The following is a 15,165-nucleotide window of genomic DNA, read 5'->3' as shown; positions in this document are numbered from 1 at the left end:
CCTTTCAGAGATGCATGATCAGCATGTTTTCAGATATGATAGAACGATTTCTAGAAATTTTTATGGATGACTTTTCTGTTTTTGGTCTAACCTTCTCCGAGTGTCTGAATCACCTGCAATTAGTTCTAGAACGATGTAAGGAGAAGCACCTAGTTCTCAACTGGGAAAAATATCAGTTTATGGTCAAACAGGGAATAGTTCTTGGCCATGTCATTTCTAAAAAGGGGATTGAAGTGGACAAGGCCAAAATAGATCTAATTGCAAGTCTTCCACCACCTAAATCTGTGAAAGAAATACGTTCATTTTTAGGTCATGCTGGATTCTATAGAAGGTTTATTGCCAACTTTAGCAAAGTAGCACATCCACTGACTAATCTTTTGGCAAAGGATACCAAATTTGAATTGACTCATGAGTGCTTGGAATCCTTTGAATTTCTAAAAAATGCACTTGTATCAGCTCCAATCATTCATCCTCCTGTCTGGTCTGAACCATTTGAATTAATGTGTGATGCGTCCGATCATGTTGTGGGCGCAATCTTAGGTCAACGAATAAATAAGCTGCCTAGAGTGATATATTATGCAAGTAAAACCTTAAATGATGCGCAGCTTAACTACACCACAACTGAGAAGGAGTTCCTTGCCGTTGTCTTTGCTTTAGAGAAATTTAGATCTTATTTGGTTGGGACCCACACCATTGTTTACACCGATCACTCAGCCATTAGACATCTCCTAGCAAAGAAGGATGCCAAGGCACGTTTAATCAGATAGATTTTGCTCCTTCAAGAATTTGACCTAGAAATTAGGGACAAGAAAGGCACTGAGAACGTTGTAGCAGATCATTTGTCCCGAATTCCAGTTGCACCATCTAGTGAACCCCCATCAATGAATCTTTCCCAGATGAGCAACTCATGTCTGTGTCTACTGAACCTTGGTTTGCTGATATTGTAAATTATTTAGCCATAGGCAAGATACCTTCTCATTGGACTAAGCAGGATAAATATAAATTCTTTGCCCAAGTGAAGTATTTCATTTGGGATGATCCTTATCTTTTTAAACAATATCCTGATCAAATTATTAGAAGGTGTATCCCAGATAACGAAGTCATGAATATTTTATCTTTTTGTCATGATCAAGCATGTGGGGGTCACTTCGCGTCTAAGAAAACTGCTGCTAAGGTTCTCCAATGTGATTTTTATTGGCCCAATTTGTTTAAGGATGCTTATGAATATTGTAAAAGTTGGTGCTCAATGTCAGAAAATGGGTCGAATCACCAAGCGACACATGATGCCACTCAACCCAATCTTGGTAGTTGAAGTTTTTGATGTTTGGGGAATCGATTTCATGGGACCATTTCCAAATTTCTTTGGAAATAAATATATTCTAGTAGCAGTTGATTATGTTTCAAAGTGGGTAGAAGCAATTGCATGTAGAACACCCGATAGCAAAATGGTCATTAAGTTTCTTAAAGAAAATATTCTCTCCCGTTTCGGTATTTCTAGGGCAATCATTAGTGATCGGGGAACCCATTTTTGTAACCGACCTTTTGCAACATTGATGAAAAAGTATAATGTCACCCACAAATTGACCACACCATATCATCCTCAAACTAGTGGACAAGTTGAAGTATCAAACCGACAAATCAAATAAATTCTGAAAAAAACTGTTAGTGCCAATAGAAAGGATTGGTCTTTGAAATTAATTGATGCACTTTGGGCATACCGAACCGCTTTCAAGACCAATCTAGGAATGTCTCCTTATAGGATTATGTTTGGTAAACCATGTTACTTGCCTATTGAGATAGAACACAAAGCCATGTGGGCCATCAAACAACTAAATACAAATTTGAACGACGCTGGAAACCATAGAAAGCTTCAGTTGAATGAATTAGAAGAACTTAGAAATGAAGCCTATGAAAATGCAAAGATATACAAGGAACGAACCAAAGCATTTCATGATCAATCAATTATGAGAAAAACTTTCAATATCGGACAAAAGGTACTCTTATATAACTCTAGATTACATCTGTTTCCAGGAAAGCTTAGGTCTAGATGGACAGGACCATTTTTAGTAAAGGAAGTCTTTTCACACGGAGCTGTTGAGATTGAAAACCCAAGTAATGGTGTTATCTTTAAAGTTAATGGTCAACGATTAAAATCATTCTTGGAATTACCTGTCAAGACTATTGAAGATGCCATGGTTCTTTATGAACCAACTTATTCTGATTAAGTTGCTTCGAGGTTTGGTCTGGCTGAAGACATAAAATTTAGTGCTTCTGGGAGGCAACCCAGCTTATTTAATTTCTAATGCTTTCTTTGTTTTCAGTTTGCTTAGGACAATTAAATTAGATAAACTCCATTGGGGACAATGTCGGTCAAGTTGGGGGGAGAGCTTGAACAAAATCAGGTGTTATCATTTCCTTTTCCTTCCACTATGAGTTATTTCTTGCATTTAATATATTATGTAAAAAAATAAATATATATATATATATATATATATATATATATATATGAAATAAATTAATCTATAAAAGAAATAAGAGTAAGTTAGAAAGTATTTGCTAATGTAGTGAGTCACGGAGAAGATTAGCTGGTTAGACTCTTGGTGGCTTAGGTCATTTAAAGACTATTAGCACTTCCAATTGCACATGCACACTAACAAGGTAAAGTAGGTGTTAATTGTAAGGTCAATTAAGGATTTGAGTATTATTTAAATTAGATAATTTTTTCTACACCCCAATTGAAGAAATTTGAATTTAAGGAAAGAGCTACCTGCCTGAAATAAAATGCAAAACACAGAGTAAATGTGGATTGCCCTAAGCCTAGTAACCGGGTCTCTTCACCTAAGTCAAGTATTGAGATTCGCGTCAAACGGTGGTGGGAAGGCCAGGATGCTCAGCAAAAAAAAAAAAAAAAAAAAAAAAAAAAAAAAAAACAGTGTGAAAGCTACCTTAGTTCTTTGTTTAATCTGAGGTGTATAGAAAATTAATCGAACTAAGTTATGAAAAATGATACAATTGGCCTGTATAAGTTAATACTGAAATACTAAGTTAGTTATCACTCACACAAGTGCTATAAAACTTTAAGTGTACTCTAAGAAAGCTTCTAAGTAGACCGACTACCGATTCTAATTCGAAGCTCATTACTTAGTAATACTAGAAAACTTCTTGAATTTCGATCTTAAATTAATTTGCAAAGGAAGGATCTTTTTGAATTATGATCTTATTTTGGTACATTGCTAAGGGACTAGCAATGATTAAGTTGGGGGGTGACCATTCCACTGAACTCTCCCTACCCACCCTTTTTCAAATCTCTCATCTTCCATTTCTCTTTTTCTGATCCCCAAAACCCCAACTAAAAAAGAAGAAAGAAAAAAGATCCCCTTCTTTCTATGGTCCCATCCCCCTTCTTTGCTCAATTTTTTTCCTCCGCTCATCTCCCATTGCCTCCTCCAAATGCCTCCCACTGAGCCGGCATCGATTTCATCATTGTGTTCTATTCCAAACCCCATTCCTTCCATGACCTTATCCCCCTTAAAGAAGAGAGATCAAAGGAAGAAGAAAGGAAAACACAATGGGAAAAAAAGAAATAATGCCATATAATACTATATCAATATTTTTTTAAAGTTTTAATGCTACATAAGCATTACATAGGCATCAGATGTTGCCACATCGGACTTTGGGTGAGAGACAACTGTCAGAATCACGTCTGAGGACAATATTAAACTGATTTAGATAGTTTGAAGGCTAAACTTTAGCTTTTTATAGTTTAGAACCGGCCCTTCTCGCACCTCCTCTGCTTCTCCATGCCCCCCAAACCCCACCCACGGCCTGCCGCTCCTCTAAGCTACCACTACCACCCCCTCGGCCCCCGTGCCTCCTCCGCTTCTTTGTGCCACCCCCCCCCCCCACCCCCGTGGGACCAGTGCCTTCTCCGACCCACCGTCTCAAACCCTTGGTCTTCCGCAGCTCCCCCATACCACCCCCTAGTGGCTTACGCCTCCTCCAAGCCACCACCACCCCTCCAAACCCTTTGGTGGTCCATGGCTCCTCTGCCCTCTTCTCTCGCATTCGATGCCGGTGCCTCCTCTCCGCTCTTGGTTCCACCTCCCCACTCACCTCCTCGGTGAAGCCTGATGCCATCCTTGACTTTCTCCACTGCCGTGCTGGCCTCTCCATTTTCTAGCTCCATCGCTTCGTCTGCTGCCACCCCTCCATCGTCACCGCTGATATCCCCTCCAACCTCTTCTCCATGCTCTCCCTCTTCCATTCCCTCCCATGGCCATGATGCTCGCACCCCACATCCCACATCCGATGAGTTTTTTTTTTTAATCTCATTCTAGTGGAATGAGATTTTGACTCCCTTGAGGTGAGGCCCGATTCGGCTATAAAAAGGAATGGATCATTCCCATTTCTCTCTAAAATGATAATCGAAATAGGATTTTCTCCAACCAAACACTTAGAATGAGAGTCATCCATTTTATGAGACATTGTAGAGAGGTGCTCATGCCCTCTTCCCTATAATATAATTATATTAAAGAAAATTTCAGAACTCCCTACAAGGTGTGTTGTTTTACGAAAGTGCCACGTGCTTTTCTCACTACTTTTTCTCACTCTCCGTTGGTGTTTCTCCCGTGGGTAATTTTTCTAGCTATTGCTATTTCTTCTATTTGTGTGGTAATTTTGCAAATAGACTGGAACCAAAATAGATAAGATCAAAAAATTCAAAATTATCTTTGGTGATATGTTCTGTTTTTATATTTGATCGTTCTTATCAGATGGTTAAGGCTCCGACTTAAGTAAGAATGTAAGATAATAAAAATTATAGGAGAATGGATGTGGATCGAAAATTCACCGGATGATGAGAGAGGACTAGGGTTTGGAGCATATGACTTGCTTGTTGAAAGGACCAAATAGCCATGTTGTAGGTTTTGCTTCCCATTCTCTCATTTTCGTCTTTATGTGGGGGTTTGCTCTTGGTGGGGCAGCTTTTCACTTTCCATAATTAGTTCGAAAAATGGATAAAAGATTGTTGCTTTGAGATAGCCGTCTACTTGTCTATCATTCTATTATGACACAATCAAGGTTGAAGTAAGAAGATTTTCTTCTTTTCTTTTGGATAAATTATGTTCCCAGTATCTGAAGTAAATTAAATTTTCTTAAATGGTCCATAAACTATAAAAAGCTAAATTTTGATCTCCAAACTATCTGAACCGGTTTAATATTACTCTCAGATACGATTCTGATGATTTTCTCTCATCAAAAATTTGATGTAGCAATCTTCGATGCTTATGTGGAATATCCTTTGCTCACATGGCTCAATCAGCACTGACGTGGCTTGAAATATTTTGAGCCACGTTCTCTTCTTCTTTCTCAAATACCAAAATCTATAATCTCTCATCTCTCTAAATCTTCATCTTCTTCTCATAATCTCTCATTCCCACTCTCTCTTCTTATCTCCAAAATTTCAATAAAAAAATAAGAGAAAGAAGGAAATGCCTTCCCTCTATAGCCATATTCTCCTCCTCCCTCATGATCTTTTCTTCTTTAGTTCTCACCACTCCATTCCACTGAACTCTCCCTACCCACCCTTTTTCAAATCTCTCATCTTTCATTTCTCTTTTTCTGATCCCCAAAACCCCAACTAAAAAAGAAGAAAGAAAAAAGATCCCCTTCTTTCTATGGTCCCATCCCCCTTCTTTGCTCGATTTTTTTCCTCCGCTCATCTCCCATTGCCTCCTCCAAATGCCTCCCACTGAGCCGGCATCGATTTCATCATTGTGTTCTATTCCAAACCCCATTCCTTCTATGACCTTATCCCCCTTAAAGAAGAGAGATCAAAGGAAGAAGAAAGGAAAACACAATGGGAAAAAAAGAAATAATGCCATATAATACTATATCAATATTTTTTTAAAGTTTTAATGCTACATAAGCATTACATAGGCATCAGATGTTGCCACATCGGACTTTGGGTGAGAGACAACTGTCAGAATCGCATCTGAGGGCAATATTAAACTGATTTAGATAGTTTGAAGACTAAATTTTAGCTTTTTATAGTTTAGAACCGGCCCTTCTCGAACCTCCTCTGCTTCTCCATGCCCCCCAACCCCCACCCACGGCCTGTCGCTCCTCTAAGCTACCACTACCACCCCCTCGGCCCCCGTGCCTCCTCCGCTTCTTTGTGCCACCCCCTCCCCCACCCCCACCCCCCGTGGGACCAGTGCCTTCTCCGACCCACCGTCCCAAACCCTTGATCGTCCGCAGCTCCCCCATGCCACCCCCTAGTGGCTTGCGCCTCCTCCAAGCCCCCACCACCCCTCCAAACCCTTTGGTGGTCAATGGCTCCTCTGCCCTCTTCTCTCGCATTCGATGCCGGTGCCTCCTCTCCGCTCTTGGTTCCACCTCCCCACTCACCTCCTCGGTGAAGCCTGATGCCATCCTCGACTTTCTCCACTGCCGTGCTGGCCTCTCTATTTTTTAACTCCATCGCTTCGTCTGCTGCCACCCCTCCATCGTCATCGCTGATGTCCCCTCCAACCTCCTTCCCAAGCTCTCCCTCTTTCATTCCCTCCCCTGGCCATGGTGCTCGCACCCCACATCCCACATCCGATGAGTTTTTTTTTAATATTATTTCAGTGGAATGAGATTTTGACTCCCTTGAGGTAAGATCGGATTCGGCTACAGAAAATAATAGACATTCCTATTTCTCTCTGAAATGGGAATTGAAATAGGATTTTCTCCAACCAAACAGTTGGAATGGGAGTCATCCATTTTGATTTCCATTCCAGACCTTAATTACCCCAACCAAACACCCCTTATATTTCTTTTTGATGGGATAGGGCAAAGAGGGAGGCATGCCATCTCCCTATCCTCTAAATTTTTTCTTTCTTTGCCATGATATCTATGGCACCCTTTCCAAAGTGCTCCATTCTTTTTAGGAACACTGTAGAGAGGTGCTCATGCCCTCTCTCCTGTAATATAATTATATTAAAAAAAATTTCAGAACTTCCTAAAAGGTGTGTTGTTTTACGAAAGTGCCACGTGCCTTTCTCACTACTTTTTTCCTCTCTCCGACGGTGTTTCTCCTGTGGGTAATTTTTTTAGCTATTGCTATTTTTTTCATTTGTGTGGTAATTTTACAAATAGATTGGAACCAAAATAGACAAGACTAAAAAATTTAAAATTATCTTTGGTGATATATTCTGTTTTTATATTTGATCGTTCTTATCGGATGGTTAAGGCTCCGACTTAAGTAAGATAATAAAAATTATAGGAGAATGGATGTGGACCGAAAATTCACCAGATGATGAGAGAGGACGAGGGGTTTGGAGCATATGACTTGCTTGTTGAGAGGACCAAATGGCCATATTGTAGGTTTTGCTTCCCATTCTCTCCTTTTCATCTTTATGTGGGGGGTTGCTCTTGGTGGGGCAGCTTTCCACTTTCTACAATTAGTTTGAAAAATTGATAAAAGATTTTTGCTTTGAGGTAGCCATCTACTTATCTATCACTCTTTTATGACATAATCAAGATTGAAGTTAGAAGGTTTTCTTCTTTTCTTTTGATAAATTATGTTCCTAGTCTCTGAACTAAATCAAGTTTTCTTAAATGATTCATAAACTATAAAAAGCTAAATTTTAGTCCTCAAACTATCTGAACGGATTTAATACTACTCTCATATACGATTCCGACGATTTTCTCTCATCAAAAGTCTGACGTAGTAATCTTTGATGCTGATATGGAGTATCCTTTGCTCATAAGGCTCAATCGACGCTGACGTGGATTGAAATTTTTTGAGCCACGTCCTCTTCTTCTTTTTCAAATACCAAAATCTATAATCTCTCATCTCTCTTAATCTTCATCTTCTTCTCCTAATCTCTCATACTCATCTCTCTCTTCTTATTAACAAAATTTCAATGAAAAAATAAGAGAAAGAAGGAAACGCCTTCCCTCCATAGCCCTATTCTCCTCCTCCCTCATGATCTTTTCTTCTTTAATTCTCACCACTCCATCCCACTGAACTCTTCCTACCCACCCTTTTTCAAATCTCTCATCTTTCATTTCTCTTTTTTTGATCCCCAAAACTCCAACTAAAAAAGAAAAAAGAAAAAAGATCTCCTTCTTTCTATGGTCCCATCCTCCTTCTTTGCTCAATTTTTTTCCTCCACTCATCTCCCATCACCTCCTCCAAATGCCTCCCACTAAGTCGGCATCGATTTCATCATCATGTCCTCCTATTCCAAACCCCATTCCCTCCATGACTTTATCCCCCTCAAAGAAGAGAGATCAGAGGAAGAAGAAAGGAAAACACGATGGAAAAAGAAGAAATAATGCCATATAATACTATATTAATATTTTTTTAAAATTTTATTACTACGTAAGTATCACATAGACATCAGATATTGCCACATCAGATTTTGGGTGAGAGACAACTGCCAGAATCACGCTTGAGGGCAACATTAAAGTAGTTTAGATAGTTCGGAGGTTAAACTTTAGCTTTTTATAGTTTAGGGACTTGTAAGAAAATTCAACTTAGTTTAATGATTAGGAATATAATTTTTTTTTTTCAGATGACCGTAGAGGGGAGATGGTTTAAGAAGTTCCTTTCTTTTGTCTTGACTATAGTATAATATTTTTTTTATACAGTATGATATAGTTGTTTTCTTGAAAATAATTTATATTTTCTACCAAAAAAATAAAAATTTTATATATTTGGCCAACATTATCTTGTTTCTTTTTTGGTATGGAAGAGAATGTACAAAAAGGAAAAGCAACAACAAATGAGGCATGTGGAAGCACTATTGGGAGGCTTTTCTTTTTGAAATGTCTTGATCAACTTCTATTTTTTAAAGAAAAAAGATAGAGTTGATCAAAAAAATATATCTCAAATATCACATAGTTATTTTTGGGAAGAAGAGAAGTAAGAAAAAATAACTACCCATGGGACACGTGTGGTCACTAGTATAGTTTTTTTTTTAATTTTTCCTATTATGTTTAATATTTTTATTTTTTATTTTTTGGGAAAACATCTAGAAAGGTGGATGGATGAAAGGATTAGATTTGGAAGTTTTTTTTAAAAAAAGATGAAATTAGGTTTTCATTTACAGGGAAGGAGAGGAGAAGAAGGATAAAAAGAAAAAAGAAGGATAAAAAAAGAAAAAAAATATGTTAAAAAAAAGAAAAAACATGAATTTTTTAAGTAATATTCACTAAAAGGAAAAAGAGGAGAAAGATTGTAGTGTGGAGAGAGAAAAAAGATGGAATATTTATAGAAAATTCAAAAAGCAAGATATGCTCAAAATTTGGAAACTTTTTTCGATGGAGAAATGTTCGTGAAAGAAAGAAGGAGAAGAAAATCCTAATATAAAGATAGAAAAAAAGGTAAGATGTTTATGGATGGAAGCAGGGTGTTGGGGGAAAGAGGAGATATAGGTTGGGATAATACTATTTTTTGTGGAAAATGTGGGTGAAGAAAAGCAAAACAAGAAAAAAAAGATAATAGGATATAAGGAAGAGAGGTAAGATAAGAAAAAAAATAGTGAGATGTTTCATTTACCTTCGATTATTACTGAGGGTCAGTGGTGTCAGTTACTGATTTGATTCTATTGGTTTGTGGATGAGCAATCATTGTGATGGGAAAAAATTGGTGATGGAAGGATAGAGGAAGGGTTTTGACAAAGGGATAGTGGATTTAGATGAAAAAAAATAGTGGAGGAAGGTGATAGGCAGATAAAGATAAAAAACACAAATTAGAGTTCAGTAAGATGAGAAAATTGAGATTAAAGCTTAGTGAAATAGAATAGATGGTAGAGAAAATAGTCTAAAGTTCGTTGAGATAGAAAAAAAGGGGTGAAAGATGGTGAAAGAAGAGGAGATTTAGCTTAGGATTTCATTGGATGAGAGAGGGCCATAGAAGAGAGATTTTGATAAGAGGTTTTCTTTTTTAAGATAGTTTGAAATATTTGATGATTTTTTTAAGAATAGATGGATCACTATTTTGCTGGTGTTGGAGGATACAATAGTCAACCAGCAATGCTCTATTTTTTTGAAAAAAAAATTGATCAATAAAAGTTAGAAAAAATTCTACAAAAAAAAACATTTTTATGTGGGCTGATCTCTTTTTCTTAAAATATTATGTTATTTATTGATATTAAATAATTAGTATTTGGTTGGATTATATCTAGATGTATCATACTATTTCTAGCTAGTATTTATTTTAATATTTATATACAGTTTGTAGAAATAAAAAATATGCTTTTTATGTATAGGTGGAAACTTTCAAGAAAATCTAAAAATTCTTTAGATGATTTATTGCATAAATATATTTTTTAATATATTTATACATATAATAGTGAATAGTTATATTATATTATTTTTATTATCTTATATCATGAATGTTAGCACTGTATTTTTTTAAAGTTTAATTTATATTTTTTTTATATTTAATGTATTTTTTAAAATTAGAAATCCATCTGTAATTGTATTTTAAAATTTATGGATGTTTTTTAATAAATTTTATCTTGATATGTTCTTTTTTTGAAAGATTTCTTTTTAATAAAAACTATTTTTCTGTGCAGATACAATTGCACATATGGTTATAATTAAAATTTCATCTAAATTTATGTTGGAAGAAATTATATCTAGATTAGCTCTTGCAAAATCAATTTTATAAAACCAATATGACACCTAAAGTTATGTTATTTTCTTATTTTCTTTTTTATGATAAATTCAGCTCAGTATTTTTCAAACCTGATTTTTTTGTTTTTTTCACAGTTTGGACAAAGATCATTTAATTTTGAACAATATATTTTTTCTATAGAGAACTAAGGATAAATTTCTAGTTCTACTTTCAATTTAAAAGCAACTTCCCAGTTGAGTTTTATGTAAAAATAATTTCATATTTCAAACACAAATTAAAAGTAATTCTCTATTTTTGATTAAAATTATCCTTATATCGTTATATAATAAGACAGTATTCCTTTATAATAAGGCAGTATTATATTATATTAGTGTAGTATTCTTTTATAATAATACAGTATTGTTTTATTATATTATATTAGTGTAATATTTTTTTACAATAAGACAGTATTATATTATATCAGTGCAGTATTCTTTTATATTAATATAATTTTACTTTATTGTATTATATTAGTATAGTATTTCTTTACAATAAAGTAGTGTTACATTCTCATAGTGCAGTATTACTTTACAATAATGTAGTGTTGCTTTATAATAGTGAACAGTGTAGTATTATCTTATAATAGTGCATTACTATTTTATAATAATATAATATTATTTTATAATAGTATAATATTATTTTATAATAATATAGTATTACTTTATAACTACAGGGGTAATTCGATCATTTCATACCATTTGGAGAGCTGCTTTTGGTTATGTTTCAAATGAAGAGTATTTTTTATTTGAAACTTAAACGGGGAGCTACTTTAAATTTAAATTTAATTGAAGATTTCTCATTAATTTACCTATTATTTTATTTTTATTATAAAATTTATATTTTTTTAATATTTAATTATTATAAATTATATTATATATATATATACCAACCAAAGCTCTGTCATAAAGTGCGGGTCACTTGCAGAAGTCCAGTTTGTGACGCCCTTCCTTCCTTTGAAAATATAGGAGAAAAAAATCAAATTTATATAAATATAATTTTTTATTCTCCTCATCGTAAATTAGGGCTGGCAAATTATGACCCGACTCGCTAATCCGACCCATGTTCGATCCGCCATAAATAGGTTTGGACTTAGGTTAAACGGGTTCGGATCATAAACGGATTGATCCATTTAATCTGTTTAATAATTGGGTCAGATATAGATTTTAGATATCAGACCCATTTAACCGGTTTAATATTTAGGTTGGGTTGAGTCAGATAATCCATTTAACCTGTTTAACTTATTTCTGATCCATTTAACCATTTAATCCATTTAACCTGTTTAACTCATTTAAGATCCGTTTAATCTGTTTAACCCATTTAAGACCCGTTTAACATGTTTAAAATCTGTTTAACCTATTTCTGACCCATTTAACTTGATCTGTTTAATCCGTTTAATTTGTTTAACCCGTTTAATCTAATTTGACTTATTTAATAAATGGATTAAATAGGTCGGATCGGATTATCTATTTAATAAACAGATCGGATTTAGATTTAAATTTTTGATTTATTTAATAAATAGATTGAATTTGAATTTATCATTTTTTGATCCGACCTATTTATGGTCGATCTGTTTATAGCCAATCCTATTTATTTGCCACGGCAAATGCTATGCAGATATAAAGCGGAGGATATCGGTGGGCCTCCCCTACTGGACGGTCCTGATCATCGATGATCAAATGCGTTCACCTGCGTCAGTGATTAGTGGTTAGATGGGCGAAACTGTCTCCATAAATCGACTCCTCTTTCGGAACTGCGTTCGTTCTCGCTCTTGTCGTTCGAAAAGCTCTTTGAATCGGCCCTGAAAGAACGAAGGCTTCCTCTTTCTTCGTTGCCTCGCTTCATCACTCTCCCACATTCTCCTGTTCGAAACCCTTGAACGAAGGGGGGAACGAGGGGGGGAATCCCTAAATTTGAGACCTAGGATGCTCTGATTCTGCAACTCCGAGGCGATTTCACCATGGGAGCGAGTCGGAAACTTCAGGGGGAGATCGATCGGGTCTTGAAGAAGGTACAGGAGGGCGTCGAAGTCTTCGACAGCATTTGGAACAAGGTATTTCTTCCAAAAAAAAAATCTGATTTTTATGTGTTTTCCGATGCTTTTTTTTGAATTTTTTACCCAATCTGTTTGTTTTTTTGGTAGGTTTATGACACGGAGAACGCCAATCAGAAGGAGAAATTCGAAGCGGATTTGAAGAAGGAGATCAAGAAGCTGCAGCGGTATCGAGATCAGATCAAGACATGGATCCAGTCGAGCGAGATAAAGGACAAAAAGGTTAGGTTCTTATCTTCATTCTAGAATGTATTGCATGATTTTCATTGTTAGGGTTTTCATCATGTAGGGGTTTAATGCTGGGAAATCTTTGCGAAGTTCTGTTTTGAGCCCATATGTGATGGGCCTAAATTCTTTGTGCATTTGTACTGTTTTTTCTCTTTTAAAACAAAGCTTGAAGTGGTTATACTTAGGTTTCCTGGTAAATTATTCTATGTTGATATTATGGAAGTATGACAATTTAGGTTGGTAAGTGTAAACAGAGACAATTCGTTTTTCCGCGAGTGAGGAGATAGCTTTTTTACTGAATTTAAACACCGGCACCATTTCATATTGAATCCAGTATAATAATCAAATAAAAAATTTAGACCACTCACCCCTCAAGATGGGTAACATTACCTCCACAACATTGCAACAGCATAATGCAAAAGGTGCTATGTGAACCGAACACTGTTTATCCAAGTACCTGCACTTCTATCTTTGTTCTCCTAGTAAGATGCTTCTACTAAAGCTAGTTTCTTCTAGCATCATCTCAATCCAAGTGCAAATCTATCCAAATATTGATCATTTTGTTAGAGGAAGATATCAGTGGATGCTAATTGCAATATCATTAGGGGACATATTCATTGAATGTTGGAAGAATGTCATGTGCCTTAATAAAATCTTAAGAAAAAATGCTTGAAGTTATCATTATTTGGCCCACAAATTTCCAGCCTCCATTAGGACGTTCTTCAAAATTTTTAGGATCTATTATTCTAATCAGTGTTGTTTATTGTAGTCATAGGTTTGGAAGGTTACCATTCGTCCATATCGTCCTGAATGGTACGTTTCAAAATATTTATAGCCATAACATTGTGTACCAAAGTACGCACTCTTCTAGCTTCATTGTCTTACTAAGTTGCTTCTTCCTCCTTAAACTAGTTTCTCATACTATAATTGCAATATAAGTTCAAATTTTATCCAAAGTTCCAAACATCTGTAACTTTGTTCAAGAAGATCTCCATGGATGCTAATTATGATATCATTTTGCAAAAGCTTTAATGAATGTTTTATTTTATTTTTTTTATTTTTGTAACTATTGGAACCTTTTGGGAATATGGTTACTAACTTTGTGTTACAAGATCTAAATAGGTGGTAATTAAGATGTTATCTGGGGAAAGCTGTATTGTAAAAAAGTTGTGTAACTGAATAGGATTGTTAGTGAATATGCCTAGCATCATTTCTATTCTACCCACAATTTTCTGTCCCTCTATTAAACATTCTTTGGAACTTTTATGATTCATTCTTGGAATTAATGATGCTAATATTGGTAAGAGGGTGTACAATTTTAATTAACTTATTCATTCATAGCATTCTACAAAATACATCACAAAATAAACTATTTTGTAACTAAAATATTGTTTTTCAAAGAAACTATTTTGTAACCAAAACAGTGTGATTCAAGTATTGAAACTTCTAGCTTCCCTATCCTACTAAGTTGCTACTTCTTTGTCAAGCTAGTTTCTTCTAGGATTGTCTCAATAATAGTCCAATTTTTTTTTTTTTGAAACATTCTTAATTTTTTTAGAATATGTTTGAGATATTGTTGAGATAAAGGATTATCAAATGACATAAACTTTAGTTTATCTTGATGGACTTTTTAGACAAACTGCTTGACATCATTACTATTCCACCCTCAAATTCATGACTACCTTTATAAACATTCTTTGAAATTTTAAGACGAATGTTTATCTTCCATGCATGTGAATATATGTATATACATGGCATGTGATTTGTTGACATGAAAGGGAGGACAACTCACCCAACTCATGGAAAGCAGAAGGAGAATTACAAGCACCCGTTGACAAAAGGATCACTCTGAGCTGATTATCTTATGGCTATCAATAACCAATCAAATTTGATGGTTCCGGTCTGCCTCCTATAGAACCAAGGTCAAAAGGATTGAAAAAAATCAGTCATTCACAATCAGTGATGATTGATTATGTTTTAAGGATCAGTAATCTTCTTTAGAGATCAAGAGATATAGTGTTATACATATGCAAGGAAGGTCAGGAGAAAGAAACAAGGATAAGAAAGTGCACATGAGGAGAGGCAGCAACAAAGAGAAAGCATGGTACCATGAAGAAATGGGAGCAAATTACACTAGCGCAGTTTAAAAAGAATCTAATTTTGCTGTTGCACAGAATCAACTACTCATCCTTAAAAGGATCCATGATGCTCTTAA

General features: G+C 35.3%; 1 protein-coding gene across 3 annotated transcripts in view; it reads left to right on the top strand.

Moving 5' to 3' along the window:
* The first annotated feature begins 12,455 nt into the window (after nucleotides 1-12,455).
* The window catches only part of LOC105038789 (uncharacterized), a 45,292-nt gene continuing 42,582 nt past the window's right edge, over nucleotides 12,456-15,165 (top strand). For 2 of the 3 annotated variants that reach the window (XM_073260973.1, XM_073260966.1), the window contains exons 1-2: nucleotides 12,456-12,722; nucleotides 12,813-12,949. In XM_073260973.1, the coding sequence (XP_073117074.1) occupies nucleotides 12,630-12,722; nucleotides 12,813-12,949 (230 nt within the window). In that variant the 5' untranslated portion in view covers nucleotides 12,456-12,629. The remainder of the gene's footprint in view (nucleotides 12,723-12,812; nucleotides 12,950-15,165) is intronic. The other variant, XM_010914691.3, reaches the window with a different exon arrangement.

Source organism: Elaeis guineensis, chromosome 1, assembly GCF_000442705.2.
Source record: "Elaeis guineensis isolate ETL-2024a chromosome 1, EG11, whole genome shotgun sequence".
NCBI classification, from domain to species: Eukaryota; Viridiplantae; Streptophyta; class Magnoliopsida; order Arecales; family Arecaceae; genus Elaeis; species Elaeis guineensis.
This window is presented reverse-complemented; position numbering and strand designations above follow the sequence as displayed.